The following is a 22,739-nucleotide window of genomic DNA, read 5'->3' on the forward strand; positions in this document are numbered from 1 at the left end:
AGTAGGGTACATGTCTCTAAACCGTACGTGAGGATTGGTACGAGGTAAGTGTGGTACACGATTGTTTTCGCTTTCTGTGGTATTTTGCAGTCCCAGAGGAGATTCCTGACTTGACTGTAGAAGTTCGATGCTTTCTGTGCCTGCTGAGTATTTCTTGCCTAACAGTGTTGTCTTTCGATATTGTGCTTCCGAGGTACTTGAAGTGGGAAGCTGATTCGATTTTTGCTCCTTCCAGAAATATATTTGAGCTTGTTCCTTCCCTGTTGATGGTCATTTCCACTGTCTTTGTTTTGCTCATCTTCAGTCCAAAATTTTTGAATGTGTTGTTCCATTCATTAAGTTTCTTCTGAACTTCAGCTTCTGTCTCCCCCCATAAAAGCACATCATCAGCAAATACCAGGGTGTTTTGTTCAATGGCCATTTTCTTGATAGATTTGATTACCTTGTCCATTACAATGGAGAGAAAAGAGTGGACGAAAGGGGTCATTATACCAATTTTCAAGAAAGGAGACAGGAAGCAAAGTGAAAATTACAGAGGAGTGACACTAATACCTCATACAGCTAAGATCCTTGAAAGAATCATGGATAGACGAATAAGAGACAGAGTAGAGGGAAAATTGGCAGAACAATATGGATTCAGTCTCACAGACACAAGTTGATTTATGGAATGAGGAGATAAGAAATTTTGGAATGAAGATTAGTACTGCAAAAAGTAAGACTTTGATCATGACAAGAGGTAACAGAAAATCCAGGGGAGTGACAAAAATAGGAAATGAACTTCTTGAAGTAGTGAAAAATTTTAAATATTTGGGCAGCGTAATGTCACAAGATGGAAATTTGGATGGAGAAATTGATTTAGGAATACAGCAGTCTAAGAGTTTCTACCAGTGTGTGAGAGACATTGTATGGAACAAAGGTGTGCCAATGAAGTGCAAGAAGGTTTTATACTCGTCCTATCTATTATAAATCTATACTGACCTATGCCTCAGCAGCCTGGGCGTTAACTAAGCGGAACCAAAGTAAGATACAAGCTGCTGAAATGAGGTTCTTGAGGAGCATATAGGGAAAGACAAGACGAGATAGAATATGAAATGAGGAAATAAGGAGAAACATGGGAGTGTGTAAACTTCAAGAAGAGAGTGATGTAGCAAAGCTAAAATTGTTTGGACACATGATGAGATTGCCAGGAGAGAACATTCATGGATACAGAGACTGGTAAGAGGCCTAGGGGACATCCTAGAATGAGATGGAGGAGCTCTGTTGTGGGCTGTATTGCAAATAGGGGAGTCGATAGCAATAAAGTACTAGAAGAGGAATGATGGAAAGGGCTTTGGTACACTGCCCTACCCAGAGAGAATCTGAAAAAAGGGAATGGATGAAGAAAAAGAAGAAAGAATATATTTGAAGTACAAAAATATACAACAAAGGTAGCTTACATAAAAATATACAAAATATCTATGTTACATACAAAATATTAACCTAATTAAATGAAACATCATTAACTTAACAATAAATCATCATTCACCTTCACTGGGCTTAGTGGCTCAGACATTTGAGGCACTGTCCTTCTGACCCCAACTTGGCACGTTCGATCCTGGCTCAGTCGGTGGTATTTGAAGGTACTCAAATACATCAGCCTCGTGTCGGTAGATTTACTGGCACGTGAAAGAACTCCTGCAGGACTAAATTCCAGCACCTTGGCATCTCTGAAAACCTTTAAAAAGTACTTAGTGGGATGTAAAGCCAGTAACATTATAATTATTATCATTCATCTGAAGAATAAAATGTCATTAACCTACATTAACTTAAAAATAAATGTCAGATGTCTGTACACCTTGAACTCTTTGACGCCGATGGCATGTTGTCAGTGTCGTCATCGTTTTCTCCCTCCGAGCTGTAATTTCGTCAAAGAAGTTGGCAACTTCGTATTCAGCATCACTGTCTTCTTCATTGAAGTCTGTTCTGACAAATTTTTTCATGCGGTACCAATGCAGTTCTTGAAGACGGCAGTAGTGTTGGCTACTGAGTGCATGATTCGAAGCAGTGTATCGATTCATTCAAGTGTCCAAGCGAATCGATTCAGAGGAACGGTGAGCTCACGGCACACGATTCAGCTGACTCGCAACGGACAGTGCTGAGTGGTGCATTCACGGCTCACTAGCGGGACACTGGACATTAATAAGTTAAAAGAAAGTATAAAATGGTTCAACCTTTCAATACTGTTAAAATGAGAAATGTAAGTTTACATTCTTATTTAATTAAAATTGGTACCGGTTTCGACCAGTATTTTTGGTCGTCATCAGCTGATCACAAATAAGTGTAAAACAATGTACAGATAGATAAATTGCGAAGTATAAAGAATTCTGTAGGTTGCTGTTAGTGAAGCACTAAAATCTTTAGGGAGTACTGTGCGTTGAAATATAGTCAATCACAAAAAAGATGCACAGAAAATATGAAGTTTAGATGATACTGTCAGATGCAGTGTATCAAGCATTATAACACAATGTTATGAAAAAAGTCTAAAATTCTAAAATCGAATACTGGTACGTATATATCAGTTGCAGTTTTTAAGGCACTGTATAATTTTAAGGATCAGCACTGCATGTCAGTCATGGATCAAGAACGTTCATAAGACAAGTGTTAGAAAGCACTGTATGGGAAGAAGTCCAGAATCAAATACTTATTCAAATGTAGTGCAGAGCAAATTCTTGAAGAGTTCAATTGCAGTTTATAAGGCACTAGTACTGCCCGTCAGTAGATCCAAAAATTATGAAGAAGTCGCCGGTCATATATGCACACGTTCTATGAAGTAAGTTCCTGAAGATTAGATCGCCACTGTGCTTCTAAAAGTCTCTTAAATTAGATGTGTTAGAGAGCACTGTGTGTGAAGAGGTCCAGAATCAAAAACGTATCTAAATGTAGCGTGGAGTAAATTCTTGAAGAGTTCAGCTGCAGTCCACGAGGCACTGTATAATTTTAGGAATTAGCAGTGCTTGTCGATAGATCCAAAAAATTACGAAGAAAGTCACAGATCAAATATATAAATGTATTACGGAGAGTTCTTGAAGAGTAGATTGGCACTGAGCTTCCAAAAGTTTTGTAAGTTAGATCAATGAAGTTATTAAAACATATGACACAGAGAAAAAAATTGTGAAGAGAAAAAATACTAAAAAGCACAATATTGGAACAGTTGAGGAGCGTAATGACATAGCGTGAGATATCTTGAAGGTAAGAGTTGAGGTCGAACTTAGAATAGCGTAAAGTATAAATTTGAAAGTTAGAGTGGTCAAAATCATTAGAGATGTTAGAAAATGTAATTCAAATGCGAGAGTGAAAAAAGAGGGATGTAATGAGGAAAGAAAAAGTTGAAGCAGAAAAATAATGAATAAAATAAAGAGAAGACTAGGGAAATAAATGAGGAAGTGAAGTGGTTTAAGGTGGATCAGGAGGGTGGGTTATAGCAACTGGAAAATGTTGGTAGGAACTATATAAGGACTGGAATATTGAATTTTGGTTTGTAAATTTAGCATTTTTTAAAAAGCGGATAAGGAAGTCGAATAAAATATTAGGTTTTTCAGAAATGTCATTTAAATTTAAATTTAAATTGGGATTGAAGTATTGGTCAAGTTGAATAAAACAATTTTCAGTAGTGTTTAGAAGGGGGCCCTTGTTAATAACTTTAAGTATTTTTATGTCTTTATCAATACTGGTGAAATTATGATTAGAATCTTGTATGTGTTGTCCTATTGCAGAGAATCTGTTAAAATACAACAGATTTTTCTCAAAATCTTCCTTTCTTTGGCCTCCAGTTTCTCAATCAGGCCTTTTCTGTTCATTACAAGACATTCTGAAGCATATAAGAACTCTGGATGGAGGACACTGCAGTAATACCTCAGCTTTGCTTTGAAAGATATGACATTTTGTTGTAGACACCATTGGTTAAATGGTAGGCTACTCCATTTCCATTTTTTTCATCTGTAATGTAAAGGCTTCTTTCTCTGACAAGTATGGTGTTGTTATTTCTTCCAGATACTTGAACTTATCTACTCGTATAATTTTGTCTTTTTCCACTGTGAACTCTCTGGGTGCCAGCTTGTTATTAGTTTAAAATTTTGTTTTCTCAAAAGATATTTTGAGGCCTGCCTTTGCTGCTTGTGTTTTAAGCTGAAAAACATGTTCCATGACTGTGTTTAAGGAATTGGAAAAAATTGAAAGATCACCTGTAATGGCTAGGCAATCAGCATCAAAATTTTGGACCTCAGCTTTTCTATATCAGATCTATCAATCTTTTTCACCTGTGCCTTTCTGTAGTTTCTAGGAAGCAGTTCAACTTTAATCTTTGAGAGAGAGTGATCTGAGTCTAGGTTGGCATTTATCAGAACTTTATCTGGATCTCTCGCTGTGCTTTCCAGGTGATGGCAATACGATCAATTTGAAATTATTATTATTATTATTATTATTATTATTATTATTATTATTATTATTATTATTATTATTATTATTATTATTATTATTATTATTATTCATGTTTGTGGGTTACTGTAGTCACGTCCTAGTTCGTGAACCATAGGCAACGGCTGAGTGGCCTAGTAAGTGGTCCTGAGAGTCGGGATACCAGTTGCTATGGAATGGGAGTGGGCATCTCGGACATATTCTGAGTCGTCGCCCTGCTTGTGCTCAGGCGGCTAGGACTATACAAAACACCGGTGGTCCATAACCCGTTAGAGGAGAGATCCTCACTCGGAATATGTGCAGGTAGGGCAGCATCCTGCTTCATGAATTTACCGAGCTCAGAACACTTTAAGCAAGCCTCGGACCTATGGGAGTAATGGAGTCCCACTCCCATTTGACAGGCGAGGGACTCCTTGGAAACAACTTGGCGAACGAAATGGAATTCGATGGGGAGCTATCAATATTAATGGGGTTTATGGAAGAAAGAACTGGCTGAGTCAGCAAAGAGGATGCATCTTGATGTGCTAGGAGTAAGTGATATTCGGGTAAGGGGAGATAATGAGGAAGAGATAGGAGATTATAAGGTGTACTTGACGGGTGTTAGAAAGGGAAGGGCAGAGTCTGGGGTAGGGCTCTTTATCAGGAATACCATTGCACGCAACATAGTTTCTGTTAGGCACGTAAATGAGCGAATGATGTGGGTAGATTTGTCAGTGGGAGGAATTAGGACAAGAATTGTGTCCGTGTATTCACCATGTGAGGGTGCAGATGAAGATGATGTTGACAAGTTTTATGAAGCATTGAGTGACATCGTGGTCAGGGTCAACAGCAAGGATAGAATAGTGCTAATGGGCGATTTCAATGCGAGAGTTGGGAATAGAACTGAAGGATACGAAAGGGTGATTGGTAAATGTGGGGAAGATATGGAAGCTAATGGGAATGGGAAGCGTTTGCTGGACTTCTGTGCTAGTATGGGTTTAGCAGTTACGAATACATTCTTCAAGCATAAGGCTATTCACCGCTACACATGGGAGGCTAGGGGTACAAGATCCATAATAGACTATATCTTAACAGACTTTGAATTCAGGAAATCTGTTAGGAATGTACGAGTTTTTCGAGGATTTTTCGATGATACAGACCACTATCTGATCTGTAGTGAACTAAGTATCTCCAGGCTTAGAGTAGAGAAAGTGAAATCTGTCTGCAAACGAATAAGGGTAGAAAATCTCCAGGACGAGGAAATTAGACAGAAGTACATGGATATGATTAGTGAGAAGTTTCGAACAGTAGACAGTAAGCAGGTTCAGGATATAGAAAGTGAATGGGTGGCATACAGGGATGCTGTAATAGAAACAGCAAGGGAATGCCTAGGAACAACTGTGTGTAAAGATGGGAAAAGGCGAACATCTTGGTGGAATGATGAAGTGAGAGCAGCCTGTAAACGTAAAAAGAAGGCTTATCAGAAATGGCTCCAAACAAGGGCCGAGGCAGACAGGGATTGGTACGTAGATGAAAGAAACAGAGCGAAACAAATAGTTGTTGAATCCAAAAAGAAGTCATGGGAAGATTTTGGTAATAACCTGGAAAGGCTAGGTCAAGCAGCAGGGAAACCTTTCTGGACAGTAATAAAGAATCTTAGGAAGGGAGGGGAAAAGGAAATGAACAGTGTTTTGAGTAATTCAGGTGAACTCATAATAGATCGCAGAGAATCACTGGAGAGGTGGAGGGAATATTTTGAACATCTTCTCAATGTAAAAGGAAATCATCATGGTGGTGATGCAAACAGCCAAGCTCATGGGGAGGAGGAAAAGGATGTTGGTGAAATTATGCTTGAGGAAGTGGAAAGGATAGTAAATAAACTCCATTGTCATAAGGCAGCAGGAATAGATGAAATTAGACCTGAAATGGTGAAGTACAGTGGGAAGGCAGGGATGAAATGGCTTCATAGAGTAGTAAAATTAGCGTAGAGTGTTGGTAAGGTACCTTCAGATTGGACAAAAGCAGTAATTGCACCTATCTATAAGCAAGGAAACAGGAAGAGGATTGCAACAACTATCGAGGTATCTCATTGATTAGTATACCAGGCAAAGTATTCACTGGCATCCTGGAAGGGAGGGTGCGATCAGTCATTGAGAGGAAGTTGGATGAAAACCAGTGTGGTTTCAGACCACAGAGGGGCTGTCAGGATCAGATTTTCAGTATGCGCCAGGAAATTGAAAAATGCTACGAGAGGAATAGGCAGTTGTGTTTATGTTTCGTAGATCTAGAGAAAGTATATGACAGGGTACCAAGGGAAAAGATGTTCGCCATACTGGGGGACTATGGAATTAAAGGTAGATTATTAAAATCAATCAAAGGCATTTATGTTGACAATTGGGCTTAAGTGAGAATTGATGGTAGAGTGAGTTCTTGGTTCAGGGTACTTACAGGAGTTAGACAAGGCTGTAATCTTTCACCTTTGCTGTTCGTATTTTACATGGATCATCTGCTGAAAGGTATAAAATGGCAGGGAGGGATTCAGTTAGGTGGAAATGTAGTAAGCAGTTTGGCCTATGCTGACGACTTGGTCTTAATGGCAGACTGTGCCGAAAGCCTGCAGTCTAATATCTTGGAACTTGAAAATAGGTGCAATGAGTATGGTATGAAAATTAGCCTCTCGAAGACTAAATTGTTGTCAGTAGGTAAGAAATTCAACAGAATTGAATGTCAGATTGGTGATACAAAGCTAGAACAGGTCGATAATTTCAAGTATTCAGGTTGTGTGTTCTCACAGGATGGTAATATAGTAAGTGAGATTGAATCAAGGTGTAGTAAAGCTAATGCAGTGAGCTCGCAGTTGCGATCAGCAGTATTCTGTAAGAAGGAAGTCAGCTCCCAGACGAAACTATCTTTACATCGGTCTGTTTTCAGACCAACTTTGCTTTATGGGAGCGAAAGCTGGGTGGACTCAGGATATCTTATTCATAAGTTAGAAGTAACAGACATTAAAGTAGCGAGAATGATTGCTGGTACAAACACGTGGGAACAATGGCAGGAGGGTATTCGGAATGAAGAGATAAAGGCTAATTTAGGAATGAACTCTATGGATGAAGCTGTACGCATAAACCGGCTTCGGTGGTGGGGTCATGTGAGGCGAATGGAGGAGGATAGGTTACCTAGGAGAATAATGGGCTCTGTTATGGAGGGTAAGAGAAGTAGAGGGAGACCAAGACGATGATGGTTAGACTTGGTTTCTAACGATTTAAAGATAAGAGGTATAGAACTAAATGAGGCCACAACACTAGTTGCAAATCGAGGATTGTGGCGACGTTTAGTAAATTCTCAGAGGCTTGCAGACTGAACGCTGAAAGGCATAACAGTCTATAATGATAATGTATGTATGTATGTATGTATGTATGTATGTATGTTGTTGTTGTTGTTGTTGTTGTTATTATTATTATTATTATTATTATTATTATTATTATTATTATTATTATTATTATTATTATTATTAAGTTGACACTAATTACAGTGCAAATGTTTGTTTATTTTTATTTATTTATTAGTGCCTTGTTCAGTGGCGAAGTTAGGGCTTGAGGCTCTCTCTTGCACTTAATCACATTGTCTTTACATCTAAAATAAAATAGTTAAAATTAAAAAATATTAATAGAGTGAAAAATGAATTTAAATAACAAACTAAATGAATATTAAAAAGTGACATAATAATTAAAATAATCAAAGTTAAGCAACGAGAACTATTAAATCGGTGCATTAAAGGATATTAGAACAATCTTTAAAAGCAAGTATGAACATAATAAGTACTGGAATAAATGAAAATATGCAGTGCACGATCTTAATACGTTCTAAGAATAAATTAAAAGGTCTAGAACATAATAAATACTATATACATAGTAATAACATAATATGTTTTTCTTACACCTATAATGAAACATTATTCTGTAGGTCTTATTGCATTCTCTTAAAATTATCTAACTAATAATAATAAGGGTTGAATTTAACTAATGTAACGCCTGTGGGTCCAGATAATTTTGTGCCCCCCCCCAAACTTGATAAAAGAAAATTGCAGTTACTGTTCTCTTTATACACAGTTCAAAAAATTAGGGGAACTTTTATTTTAATGTCTGGTATGTGAACGTTAATTTGATAGATGGGGTTCCAATGGTTGTGCAGCATACCTTGAGACCTTAGCTACTCAGGGTATGTCAAATCGAAGTTATACTCCATCTGTAGGCATAGCCATGCATTAAACTGCCAGGTGACCCCTCAAAACAAAGCGAATAGCAGTGCGTCTGTGTGTCGTTGTGAGGTACACAGACTACTGCAGTCATTTGAGTGCGTTGTACATGAACCAGCACATCCCGTGAGACATCTTAATGAGGTTCAAATCGCAAGGGCCATCACTTTGATCCAGGAAGGATGGACTTTTCGTTGTGTTGCTGTGGATCTCAGTGTCTCTCCGTCAAATATTCAGCGCTTGTGGAATCGTTACAATGAGACAGGCCATTTCACAAGGAGGGTCGGACAAGATCGTGGACGCATGACAACCCCATAGGATGACCGATATCTGACCATCTGTGCATTGCAGCGTCGTTCAACAACTGCCAGAGAACTGCAACAAGACCTCAGGAGGGTCATTGGAGTCACGGTGTCTGACCAGACAGTAAGGAACAGGTTAAGAGAAGTGTCCTTACGACCGAGACGCCCTGTTCGAGTGCCCCGTTTAACGCAGCAACATCGTGCAACTCGCCTTCTGTTTGCCCGTACCCACGTCAACTGGCAACTTCACCAATGGAGACCTGGGTTGTTCACAGACTAGTCCAGATTTCCCCTGACACAGATGATGGAAGTCAACGTGTATGGAGACGCCGTGGTGAGCAGTACATGCCAAATGGTATCCAGGAGGGCAACCGATTCGGACAAGGTTCTGTGATGGTGTGGGATGGCATCAGTATTGATGGCCATACAGATCTTGTCATGGTAATCTTACCACTGTGGGGTACATCGAGCAGATACTGCTACAGCATGTGTTGGTTGCTGCATACAGTGTTGGCCCTGAATTCATACTCATGCACAACAGTGCCAGGGCTCCTGTAGCGTGCATCACCAGAGCTGTCTTGCGAGAACTAGGCATGCAAGAAATGTAATGGCCAGCAGTGAGTCCTGACCTTAATACCATCGAGCATGTGTGGGATAGGCTTTTCAGAAGTGTTCGTGGACGTCCTGTTTCACCACAGACTCTCCAAGACCTCGAACAGGCTCTCATTGAAGTATGGGACCTTATACCGCAATATGACCTCCGTCAACTTATGCAGAGCATGCCACATAGGTGCCAACCTGTGATAAAAGCTCGTAGAGGACATACACCATACTGAAGCTCTCCAACTGTGATCAAAACCCACCCTGGAGGACTGTTATCACTTTCTTTTCGCACTATTTGGACATTTCCGTTTGTGTTCTGAAAATGAATGCAAATCCATTGATGTACTTTTGTATACTTCAACGGTACAGAATAAAGGTTTAGTTGGTAATGTACCTGGGTGTGAGATATTATTTTGTGGAGCATAGCATACGTTCATAAACATGTTCCCCTAATTATTTTGAACTGTGTATAATGAATAAAGCAATGCAGTAGTATGCCTTCAAGGTAAAATCTCAAACATTGTTTGTCCAACCCCTGTCCCATTTCTCTACGGGGTCGGGTATAAGGTGAGATGAATCTGTCGTGGTGGGTTTTTATGACCAGGTGCCCTTCCTGATGTCAGCCTCATCAGAGGAATTAATGAGAATAAATGAATTGATATATGATAGTAGGAAGGGAAAGGGTAAAACCCGGTACCGGCACTTAGTCTACTCCTGTCGAATTGCACCAAGAGGTCTGATCAAGACTTAACGTCCCCATCCGATGGACAAATCACCATCAACAACGTCATATGCCCTCACTCCATATGAGTACCACGGACAGGTTTGGAATTTCATCCAGGCTTTTGGCAAGTAATCTAGTGAATAGAAATAGTATATCACCACCTCCCCTACCCTGCCAACCAACATTCTGATGATGAAAATTTTCTGAACAATTGTTCTCGAGCCAGCTAACCATAGTGTCAGACAGTTTAGACTTCAATGCCTTAACAATCATGGCCACCAGGTGGGGTGAAAATATCAAACATTAATACGATTAAATAATAATAATAATAATTAAACCTTAAGAATAATAAAAATACCGCTGGGTTCCATGGTTAAAATCCCGATCACTCCATGTTCCATATGAGATTTGTGCTGGACATAGTGGAGGCGGGACAGGTTTTTCTCTGTCATCTTTCATTCCAGCAACACTCTCCAGTTACATTTCATTTCATTTGTCATTCATTAATCATTGCCCCAGAGGAGTGCGACAGGCTTCGGCAGCCGTCACAATTCCTATCCTCGCTGCTAGATGGGGGCTTCATTCATTCCATTCCTGACCCGATCGGGTGACTGGAAACAGGCTGTGGATTTCCATTTTCATTATTCCAACTGAGAGAGCAGATTGCTGTGAACTCTACATAACCGAGCTCGATAGCTGCAGTCGTTTAAGTGCGGCCAGTATACAGTATTTGGGAGATAGTGGGTTCGAACCCCACTGTCGGCAGCCCTGAAGATGGTTTTACGGGGTTTTCCGTGGTTTCCCATTTTCACACCAGGCAAATGCTGGGGCTGTACCTTAATTAAGGCCATGGCCAATTTCTTCCCATTCCTAGCCCTTTCCTATCCCCCACCGAGCTCGATAGCTGTAGTCGCTTAAGTGCAGCCAGTATCCAGTAATCGGGAGATAGTGGGTTTGAGCCCCACTGTCGGCAGCCCTGAAGATGTTTTCCATTGTTTTCCATTTTCACACCAGGCAAATGCCGGGGCTGTACCTTAATTAAGGCCACGGCCGCTTCCTTCCAATTCCTAGGCCTTTCCTATCCCATCGTCGCCGTAAGACATATCTGTGTCGGTGCGACGTAAAGCAAATAGCAATTTCCTATCCCATCATCGCCGTAAGACCTATCTGTGTCGGTGTGACGTAAAGCAACTTGCAAAAGAAAAAAAAAAGGATCTCTACATAATTAATTTAAACATTAACATGTAATCGTGATGAGAGTGGGAATTCTCATGTTCCATTAACTGCTAATTTCCATGCTCCCAATCATTGAACCCAGTTGTTGCAAATTGGGATGTCCCTCCAAAAAGTTAACAAGGAGCACTAAAACAGATCTTTGGCTGCAGGAATGAACCAGATATTCATGTTTTGTAATGTCTCTATTTAAAGGCTTTCTTTCAAACAGCACTTTTGTCAGAAATCACTAATTGTCTGGATATATCTGCACTGAATTACAGAAATTGTCCTTTTTCTGTTTCACTCCACCTTTAGCATGGTAGTCTCTAGTAACATTATTTGTAAGCCATCGTTTGGTTTAAAAATATCTTCTCGTCCATGCAGTTATGGGTGCGCAGCTCTGAGCTTGCATCCAGGAGATAGTGGGTTCGAATCCCACTGTCGGCAGCCCTGAAGATGGTTTTCCATGGTTTCCCATTTTCATACCAGGCAAATGCTGGGGCTGTACCTTAATTAAGCCCATGGCTGCTTCCTTCCAACTCCTAGGCCTTTCCAATCTCGTCGTCGCCATAAGACCTAACTGTGTCGGTGCGACATAAAGCCACTAGCAAAAAGAAAGTGCACGCATTCTAAAAGCTCGTTTTCAAACTATGAGATATTTTCATTTTTGTCACCCCATAAATTTGCCACTCTGCTCCTGTTCCCATAAGGCCCATGCCTAAATATGGCTCTGATAATAATAATAATTGGATGGTCTCAGTTACCGTGTGCAAACCTTTTAATTTGATGCCTTCTGACTGACTGCTCGTCGGTTTCAACGTTCCATTTTACTCTACTTCTATTAGATGGCAGAGTAAACCAAATCTCTCGGGGGTGTATATGGCTGAGCTTTTTTATGAATATGTTTTGGGTAAACACCAAATGTGTCACCAAAAATATTTTACTTGTCGACATGGTACGACATGGACATGACTGAGTGTCTAATGAACTTTTCCTATCCTTCAAAGATCTGACTACCTCTGCCAGGTTTGACCCACTATCTTGGGATCCGGAGGCCAACACTCTACCACTGATCCACAGCAGGAGCTAACTGTCTATCTAACCATCAGGCACACACTCATTCATACTAAAGCCATTCAGTCAGGTGTCCTCAGCAGGGTAGTCTTACTTCCTCATACAAGGGTATATTTCTGTCTCCTATGTCATAGTATGCAATTTAACATCTTAAAAAGGCATGAGTTAATTCATCTACCAGTAATTGTTACTCATTTGGGTAATGAGGAGATCATTTAAATGACTATTTCTTTCCCTCACCCTTCAATTGAGGATTTTCTTTTAAAACTGTTATTCATACTTACCAGCATGAATTATGAAAGTGTTTTTTTATAACAAACAATAATATTGTTCTCATATTACAGGTACTGAGAATGACTACGCAGTCATGGAGTCCTTTGGAGTTCCTTGATACCAGAAACACTACCTTGCAATATGCTGTACTTATCCTCAACCGTCCCATTATAGTTCCACGCGCTGATATGTTTTCACTTTGGAATCGAGGTAACTATCACGGCCAGTGGGCAAGCACCTGGAAGGTGCTATTTGTTGTTCTGAAATCTGGTTCTATATTAGTCTTGCTAACTATCCAGCAATACCTCCATTCTAACAGCTTTAACCTCTACTATGCCAAACACTTCCTGCCTTCTAAGTTAACAGTATGGGAGAAATGGATCTCCTCTATCCCCAAAGTCACATACTCCTATCTATGAACTCTCACCAAGGTCTTCACTCCATAGAGCTGCCCAAATTAACCCACCTGCCATCACGTTTCCTGCACTGTCCATATCCAATCTCTTCTCATTATCAATGTACTGTTAGTCATGCAGCATAATCATCCCTAACTCCATAAAATCAGTGAGCTTCTCTTTGAGAGGCTTTATATCCTTTCTGTCCTCATTCCCTCTTGTCAATAACTTCCTACTGAGCTGCTTTATCCAAGACCTGGAATATCTAATATATCAACTCCATTTTCACCTCATTTCTAAGTAAAAAATAAATATTGTAGGGTACTCTCACTTCAACATTATACTGATGGTGCAGAATGCAAACCTACTATGTCAGTTTTGACATTTCTGGATTATGACATGTACATATTCACATTTTTTCAGAATCTGTTGCAGAAACATCCTTTGCCAATTTTTCTCTCAACACTTCCTCTTACAAGGGTATATTTCTAGCTCCTATGTCATTGTGTGCAATTTAACCTCTTAATCAGGCATGATGAGTTAATTCATCTACCAGTAGTTTATACTCATTCGGGTAATGAGGAGTTAACTTGTCTAGAGCCTTTGAAAACTGTTATCTGCTGGACAGGACATGTATCTCATATCTTTATGTTGTTGAGTGTAGTTCTGTGATCGCTTTGTAGATGTCAGTAGGTTCCAGATTTGCTGTGCTTCATTGCGTGCCAGTATTTCCTTACACGTCTGCATTTTCTGATGTACATAATGGTTAAACGTGCTGGTTTGGATGATGAAACTATTATTCATCTCATTGATCCAGATGATGAATTAGATGACAACTGTGTGGATAGTGAGGATAACACATGGTGAAACTGACAGTGAGCTTGCTTCTGAGAATGAAGAGGAGGGAGAAGATATCAGCTTACCTGTAACAAGTGATGCAGCCACTTCGCACTGGCATAGCCAAGGTAATCCTCGTGCTCCTTTTACGTTTGTATTGAACATTAAAATAAATATTGATATAAGTGATTCCAATTTTAGCCAATTTATAGAGGAGGATCTTATCAGGCTAATATGTGGGCAGACAAATAAATACATAGAACAATTTTTTAAGTTCATACAGTACCGAAACTTCAGCTCCGAGCTCGGGTTTGGACTCCAACTACCACGCGGAAGATAAAGTTATTCCTATCCCTTGTCATTTTTCAAGGTATAATAAAAAAGCCTACTTATGAACTGAACTTTACTTACAGGGATTCAATCTCGACACCATCCTTCAATAAAGTGATGAGTGAGAAAAGGTTTTTCATTATTGTTGAAATGTTGTCATTTTGTTGACAATGAGACTTACGATGCCAACATGAGAGGAAAGTTGTTCAAAATCTCTCCTGTTTTGAATCCAAATTGCAACAAGTGCCAAGAATTGTATACACCACAGGAGAACATTGGTGTGTGGATGAATTGCTTGTGCTGTGAAAATGAAGGCTGCAGTGAAAGCAATTCATGCCATCAAAGAGGGTCCCTTTGGTTTCAAATTTTTTGTTCTTTGTGAGAGTGGTTGAGGGTACATTTGGAATTTTATTGTGTATACTGGGGAGGATATAGAATTTTGGAACTTGTATCAAAATTTTATCTAGATAACTGATATTCCATGCTACACAAAGTTTCAGCTAACTGGACACTGATATGGTGGGAAAGATGCATATAAATTGCCTTGGGGTGCCTGATGTTCTCAAGAGTGAGTGCTTGAAGAAAGGTGACCATATTGCCAGATATAATAATATTACCATCCTGCACTGGAAAGATAGGAGGGAAGTTACTGTGATTAGTCAGTTCATGATGATACCTTCATAGACATAGAAAAAAGGAACAGTGGACTACAAAAAGTATATGAGTATATGAGTGGAGTAGATAAGAGCAACCGGCAAATGGTGGTATATCTTATTGCATGAGAAAGAGTAAAGAAGTACTGCTTCATACTCTTCATACATTTGCTAGACATTGTTTGTATCAATGCTTATCATCTGTACAAGAAGATCGAGCTGGGCAAACAGATAGTTGGAGAGAATCTTGGAGAAGAAACCAATAGAATAAGTAGCCTGCAAGTAGGAAGGCCATCAAAATCTCCCCTGTTTTGAATCCAATTCGCAAGAAGTGCTAAGAATTGTATACACCATAGGAAAACATTTGTGTGGATGAATTGCTAGTGCTGTGGAAATGAAGGCTGCAGTGAAAGCAATTCATGCCATCAATACGATTTACAGAGAGGCATTTCCCAGACTTCATTCCATCTATTGACTAAAAGAAGTGTGTGGTAAGGAGGTGCTAAGTGTGTTATGACAAAGTTGTTTGGAAAGAAAGTCGGTATTGGGGCCCAGGCTGCAAGTTTGGACTTTGTGTAGCTCCGTTGAAGAAGAATTATTTTGAAGATTATTGTCTTGCAATTCTTTTTGTAATATCATGTACACTACAGTCTTTTACTTATCTATTCTTCACTACTTTTCTTGCTATATTGTTATATTCATATAGTGTGATAATAATGTACTTTATTACAACAGTGGTATTGTTTTATTGGTTGTTTCTTAATGTCAGACGTAGTCTCATTGTAATATAGTTCCAGGAAGTTAAGTCAAACATTGAATTACGGTTTGAATTACAAAGTACAAATCAACATGGACAGGACTAGATAACTTGTCTTCCTCAAAGGCATGTACTTAGCATGGGTGCGACGAGTTCCTTTGTCATTCGTGGAAGCGCATAATGGGTGGGACGAGTTCATTCATCATTTGTCATTTATAGAAGAGTAAAGGGCGTGATGAATTAACTCATTTTCAGTACAAATATATTCCCCGCTACTAATCATTTCTCAGTGGAAACTCCCCCATTTTTCCTGTTTTCTGTAAAGAAAGTTGACAGAGAAGATTTACTTTCTGCACCATCAAAAAAAATAAAAAAAAATATAGAAGCACACAGCCAGGCTGATAACTTTTTGCTGAAAACCATCTATGGGGCAGGAGAGGTTTACCAAACTGCTACTTTGGTCTTGAGTCCCAAGCCACACACAACTCAGACAGTATAGTTTGAACAGTGCTGTTCCCACAACTGCCCGGTTATCACACAGTTTGAAAGAGGTGTATGTGTGTGTCTAGATGTGTATTCTTGGTTAGCCTATTTACTAGTCCTTAAAAACATGCTGGACATGCCCCTGGAGCTCAAAGTCCATTTGACTGATGTATTCAATCAGAATCTTCAAAAACTGTCTCATTTGAATGTGGAAGTATTCTTCTTTCCATGGTAGTTGAAGAAGGAAATCACCATTAAGTTTCCTTCCGACCAAACTTCTTTGGCATCAGTGATGAGGGTGATTTCCAGACTGTATTTGCCTCTTTGCTTTCAAAATTGTAGTTGTGCCTCCATGCTCGTAATGGTGGAATTCAGTTAAACCCTACCATGTTCTGTTACTAGATGCTGAAGCTCCTGACACACATTTACCCATATCAGCTTCTGTTCAGGCATTAACAGTCTCAGCATCCATTTTTCACAGACTGTCTCATGTCAAAGTGATAGTACAGAATAGTGAACACACCTCCATAGAGTATATGTGATATAATAATTGATCAACTTTAAAGAATGCTGCCAGTTCTGTTAATCAAGATTTCACTATAGTGAGTGGAGCACTCAGATTTCCTTACTTCACAACTTATAACACAGTCCTTTTAAAACACTTTAAACTACCAGTATGCAGTTGATAGTAAAAGAAAATGTTCACCATATACTTGCTGGAACACTTTGTATTCTTCTGTGAAGAATTTCTGCAGACAGATTCAAAATTCCAAAGCTGTGTACATTCATCAGTAACTGGCTTCATTTATCATATGCGATTGCTAACCACTGCTGCATTATCAGTGCACTGTTGTAGGATTCATGCACATACAGTACATGCTTCTTAGGATTTGTGTGCATGCCAAAAGAGCTGTACTTCTCACTACAACAATTTTGTAAAAAAATAAATGAATTCTCTCTTTTTTGACTACTCTACATGTATAGTACTTCACTGTTAAAATCATCTATACATTATCTAACTGTGCCTTCTTTTCTGCACCTAAAATAAACTATCTCAATATTTCATTCAGAAGCCAATGGTAGATACAGACCTGAACATTACATAGCTAAGCCTCAACCACCATTAACACCATCCCTTCAGTTACTTACCTCGCCTCCTCGTAGCACCTTTGGTATTATGTTTATCCTCTCCAGAGCACTTACATGTCTACAATCAATCAATCAATCAATCAATCAATCAATCAATCAATCAATCAATCAATCAATCAATCAATCAATCAATCAATCAATCAGTCAATCAATCAATCAATCAATCAATACTGATCTGCATTTAGGACAGTCGCCCAGGTGGCAGATTCCCTATCTGTTGTTTTCCTAGCCTTTTCCTAAATGATTTCAAAGAAATTGGAAATTTATTGAACATCTCCCTTGGTAAGTTATTCCAATCCCTAACTCCCCTTCCTATAAATGAATATTTGGCCCAGTTTGTCCTCTTGAATTCCAACTTTATCTTATTGTGATCTTTCCTACTTTTATAAACGCCACTCAAATTTATTCGTCTACTAATGTCATTCCTCACCATCTCTCCGCTGACAGCTCGGAACATACCACTTAAATGTCAAAAACATATCAGATGTAAGACTTTTCAGGCGTTTGCTCTATAAAATAAAAAAATAAAAAATAAAAAATATATAATTCCCTCTATGGGAATTTAGAATTTTCCATTTGGAATTGCTAGGCGGGCAATAATTTCATTGTGGAGATTTATCCCCCTTATGCAGTTATCAGACTGTGCCTCTTATAAGGGCTTCTGATAAGTTCACCTGCATACACCCCAGCGTCAGTGGGTAGGGTCTGACACATCCCACTCTAATGAGTCGGTGTCAGACCTAAGAGAAAACGCTGGTTAATAGAGCAAACGCCTGAAAAACCTTACATCCGATATATTTTTCACATTTTTGACATGCTCTATTGGTGAAAAATATCTAATTCCCTCTATGGGAATTTAGAATTTTCCACCCCCACTAGGGACACCATGACCTTGACGTCGGTGTGGGGGCTTGTGTGCTTGTTGATCCCGAGGGCTGTGCCAGCTCAGGGTTACCCATGCTGGATAGGCCTCGGTGTAGGGCCAGACTAACAAGGTGTCCCCCGAGTTGCTTGAGAGGGGTCTGTGCTCTTTATTCTTCATCACTATTTCTAGCCTTCTATTCTCACCTTCGTTAATTTCATTACTCCTCCTGTATGGCCATCCTCTCTGCCTCGGGTAGATTAGGTTAGTACAGAGGTTTTATCCTCCCTAAATCACAAGTTTCGGGTCGTGGCGAGGTGATGCATGGCTACTGAGAGAGTAGTTCCAAGCGACCCCCTCCAGATACCGGGCGCCCTCTGGAGTAAATAGCCTTGCCTTCGGTACTACTCCTGGGCTCTGACGAAGGTCGACCTCATATTTCCTGAGTACTCGTGGGACGAAAGACGGAACCTCTTTCTATTCCTTCTCTTACAAAGGGTGGCACCCTTCAAAAAACAGCATCTAAAATTGCTCAAAATCGTAAGCGGTATACTCCAGTTCCTGTAGACTACATGAGTGACGAACGTCTTCATCGATTCCTGGTTGCTTCCAGGGTCGATGGTAAAAGTTTCCTTGACGAATGTCCTTTTATGATAAGCAATTCCATTGAAGAAATTATTGCTGGTGAAGTCGACGAGATGCGCAAGCTCCTAGATGGATCCGTACTTATCAAGACATCTACGGCTGAACAGTCTAGATGGCTACTTAAAGCCAAGTCATTCGGTAAGGTAGAGGTGAAAATTGAGAAGCACCAAACCCTTAACTCCTGCAAGGGAGTTATATTCCACCGGGATTTGGTTAAGTCTTCCGATGATACAATGATCCGGTATCTAGCACGTTGGGGTGTAACCGACGTGAAGAGGTTGAAGAGGCATGTGGGTGATAAGCTACTCGATACGGGTGCTTTCATCCTGACCTTCGACGCTGAGACCGTACCTGAACGAATAAAAGTAGCAATGTATCGTCTGACTGTTCGTCCGTACATTCCAGCACCAATGAGGTGTTATAACTGTCAAAAGTTTGGCCACACCTCACTGCGATGTACAAGTACGACGACCTGCAAAATGTGTGGGAAGTGCGAGCATGCTGGGGTTGACTGCACACTACCACCTGTGTGCGTCAACTGTCCAGGTGCGCATGCTCCTATCTCCAAGGAGTGCCCCACATTCAAGCAGGAGAAGAATATCCAGGAGATAAAAACGCTGGATAAGCTATCTTATCCAGACGCCCGGAGGAAGTTCAAATCCATGGCTGCTCCGGAGTTCTCCATCTCCTTTGCTGAAAAGGTCGCGAACGTGCGGATCACTCCACAGAGTTTTGTACAGAACAGCAGTATTGAAAACGCATCGATAAGTCAAAGCCAGCAACAAAAGAAAATTGCTAAGGAAACTGGAGTTTTAACAGCTCAAGAAACGAAAAGTGCGTTATTGCCGACGTTGCCTGGGAAGGCTGTTTCCCAGGAACGCTCGGCTGGGAAGTCCTCCCCCAACAGGGCGGGGGGAAAGACGTCCCCAAATAGGGCTGGAAAGTCCAGCCCTCCTTCCAATGCCCAGATTACAAAGGAAGAGAAAGGGAAGCCTTAGAGCTCCCTTAAGAAATTGGAGAAGAAGCTTTCTCCAACTCGATCGGGGGTCACAGGATATCCGAAGCAATCCGGTAATCTATCTGCCGGCTCTCCTCCAAAAAAGAAGGAAACGGTGGGCAAGAGCGAGAGGCCCCGGGAAGAAGGCCCACTGTAACCGATCAATGAGATTACTGTCCGCGGAGGGTCCAGTCACCGTGCCTCCTTCTTCTGAGGAGACAATGGAGACTGAACCACTCATTGTCGTGGATGGTGATTGTGACAAAAATGAAACCGATAAAGACGGCGGAACCTGGCAGGTAATGGACAAAAAGAAGGGCAAGAAATTGCTCTAAATTCGAAGTCTTACCAATCCACACAATGGCACTATTGCAGTGGAACTGCAGTAGTTACCACTGTCGCCTAGCTGAGTTATGTAAATTGATATCCGTCTATGTAGCCTCCATAGTCTGTCTACAGGAATCTCGTTTGAGACCTGGACACGACACGACTATGAGAGGATACCGTCTTTTTTCCAAAGACAGAGTAGCTATGGATGGCACAGCAACTGGGGGGTTTGTACCCTAGTTCGCTCCGACATCTTCAGCGAAGACGTACCACTCCGTACTCAGCTAGATGCAGTTGCAGTTCGCACTCCGTTGCCAGTAATGACAACGGTTTGCAACGTGTACTTTCCACCGGATTATAACCTTGAAATTCGTGCACTACAAGATTTGATCAGTCAGCTGCCTCCTCCTTTCCTCTTGCTGGGAGACATGAACACCCATAACATACTATGAGGTTCTCCGTCTTCCTGTTCTAGGGGGAGTATGCTCGAGCGAATGATCAACCTATTTGATCTTTGTATGCTTAATACAGGGGAACCGACACATTTCAGTAGCGCACATGGCACATTCTCACACCTGGATATCACTTTGTGCAGCCGTGCGCTAGTTCCCCTGCTACAGTGGCAAGTACACAACGACCTCTGTGATAGTAACCACTTCCCGATAATTCTGTCTCTCTTGAATCAAAGACAGTCCAAAGTACCCAAGCGCTGGTTACTTTGGCGGACAAATTGGCCAGAATTTACAAAACGCGCAGTGATGGCTGATGATATGCTGGAGTCTGTTGACAACCACGTTTCTTCCATTACTACTGGAATCTTGGCTGCTGCAGAGGAAACAATTCCTTCCTCATCCGGTATTCATCGCCGGAAACAGGTCCCATGGTGGACGGACAAAATTGCAGCAGCCCGCCGACGAGCTTTTAAGCATTATCGTCGGAATCCTACGGTGGCCAATCATATCACATTTAAGCATCTGCGCGCGAAGGCCCGGTTTTTTATTCGAGAAAGTAAGAAAGCTACATGGGAAAAGTATGTGTCATCCATCACGGCACATACTCCGTTATCACAAGTGTGGACAAAACTCCGCCGTATTATTGGAATACAGAATGTGCCCTCAGTACCCGAAATCTCCATTAATGGAGATATAGTTATGATTCCTTCGGTCATTGCAGAACACATCGCGTCACATTTCGCAGATACGTCCAGCTCTGGGATATACAACCCTGCATTTCTTCTTATTAAGCGTGAAGCAAAGGCACACCATCTCTCCTTTGCCTCTAGTGCTTCGCATCCCTACAACGTGCCCTTCACGGAGTGGGAGTTGCGGAGTGCACTCGCGCTATGCAGAGATACGGCTCCTGGACCAGACAAAATCCATAATCAAATGCTTAAGCATTTGAGTGACAGATGTCTCAAGGATATCCTCAGCCTATTCAACAGAATATGGAGCGAGGGCGTGTTTCCATCTCAATGGCGTGAGGGAATTGTGATACCAATTCTCAAGCCAGGCAAAGATCCAAAACTTCTGGGTAGTTACAGGCCAATATGCCTTACGAATGGCCTCTGTAAGCTATTTGAAAGCATGGTTAACCGGCGTCTTGCGTGGGCCATGGAAAAGGAGGCTCTCTTGTCTAACTACCAGTGTGGTTTTCGCTCTCATCGGTCTGCCACTGATCATCTGGTCAGACTGGAGAGCGCAATTCAGGAGACCTTCCTCCAGAAGGAACACCTAGTCGCCGTGTTTTTTGACCTGGAGAAAGCTTACGACACTGCCTGGCGATATGGGATTCTCTCCACTCTACACCAGTGGCGATTTCGGGGAAATTTGCCAACGTTTATTGAGAACTTCACGTCCCTCCATCTCTTTCGAGTCCGAGTAGGGAATGCATTCTCTCAATATTACGTTCAGAAAAATGGAGTACCTCAGGGATCGGTACTGAGTGTCACGCTGTTCGCAATCACCATCAACGGCATAGTTGCCGCTGCTGGGCCTGCAGTCATTCCTTCGCTGTATGTAGACGACTTAGCTCTACATTATAACTCCGGAAGGGTGGCGTTTGCTGAGAGACAGCTACAACAAGCTATCAACCGAGTCGACAGATGGACCCTGCAACACGGTTTTCAGTTTTCAGCAGCGAAAACCTTTGTTGTACACTTCTGTCGACGTCGGCCTGTGCATCCCGAACCAGAGCTCCGCTTGCGAAACAGTGTCTTACCAGTGGTTGACACATGCAGATTCCTTGGTCTCCATTTTGATAAGAGACTTACATGGCAGCCCCACATCCGTCAGTTGAAGGTTGCCTGCATGAAGAGACTTAACATGCTTAAGTTTCTCAGCGGCACTTCGTGGGGGGCTGACCGTGCGGTACTGCTGCGATTTTACACGGCTACGGTCCTCTCCCGGATAGACTATGGAAGTGCGGCTT

The 22,739-nt window shown here is 41.1% G+C and overlaps 1 protein-coding gene across 7 annotated transcripts in view; it reads left to right on the forward strand.

Moving 5' to 3' along the window:
- LOC136884642 (thiamine pyrophosphokinase 1) overlaps positions 1-22,739 on the forward strand; it is a 204,064-nt gene that overhangs the window by 83,971 nt on the left and 97,354 nt on the right. For 6 of the 7 annotated variants that reach the window (XM_067156922.2, XM_067156879.2, XM_067156913.2 and 3 more), the window contains one exon: positions 12,949-13,087. In XM_067156922.2, coding sequence (XP_067013023.1) covers positions 12,958-13,087 — 130 coding nt within the window. In that variant the 5' untranslated portion in view covers positions 12,949-12,957. Of the gene's footprint in view, positions 1-12,948; positions 13,088-14,089; positions 14,238-22,739 lie in introns of all 7 variants that reach the window. The other variant, XM_067156887.2, reaches the window with a different exon arrangement.

Source organism: Anabrus simplex, chromosome 1 (genome assembly GCF_040414725.1).
Source record: "Anabrus simplex isolate iqAnaSimp1 chromosome 1, ASM4041472v1, whole genome shotgun sequence".
Classification (NCBI taxonomy): Eukaryota; Metazoa; Arthropoda; class Insecta; order Orthoptera; family Tettigoniidae; genus Anabrus; species Anabrus simplex.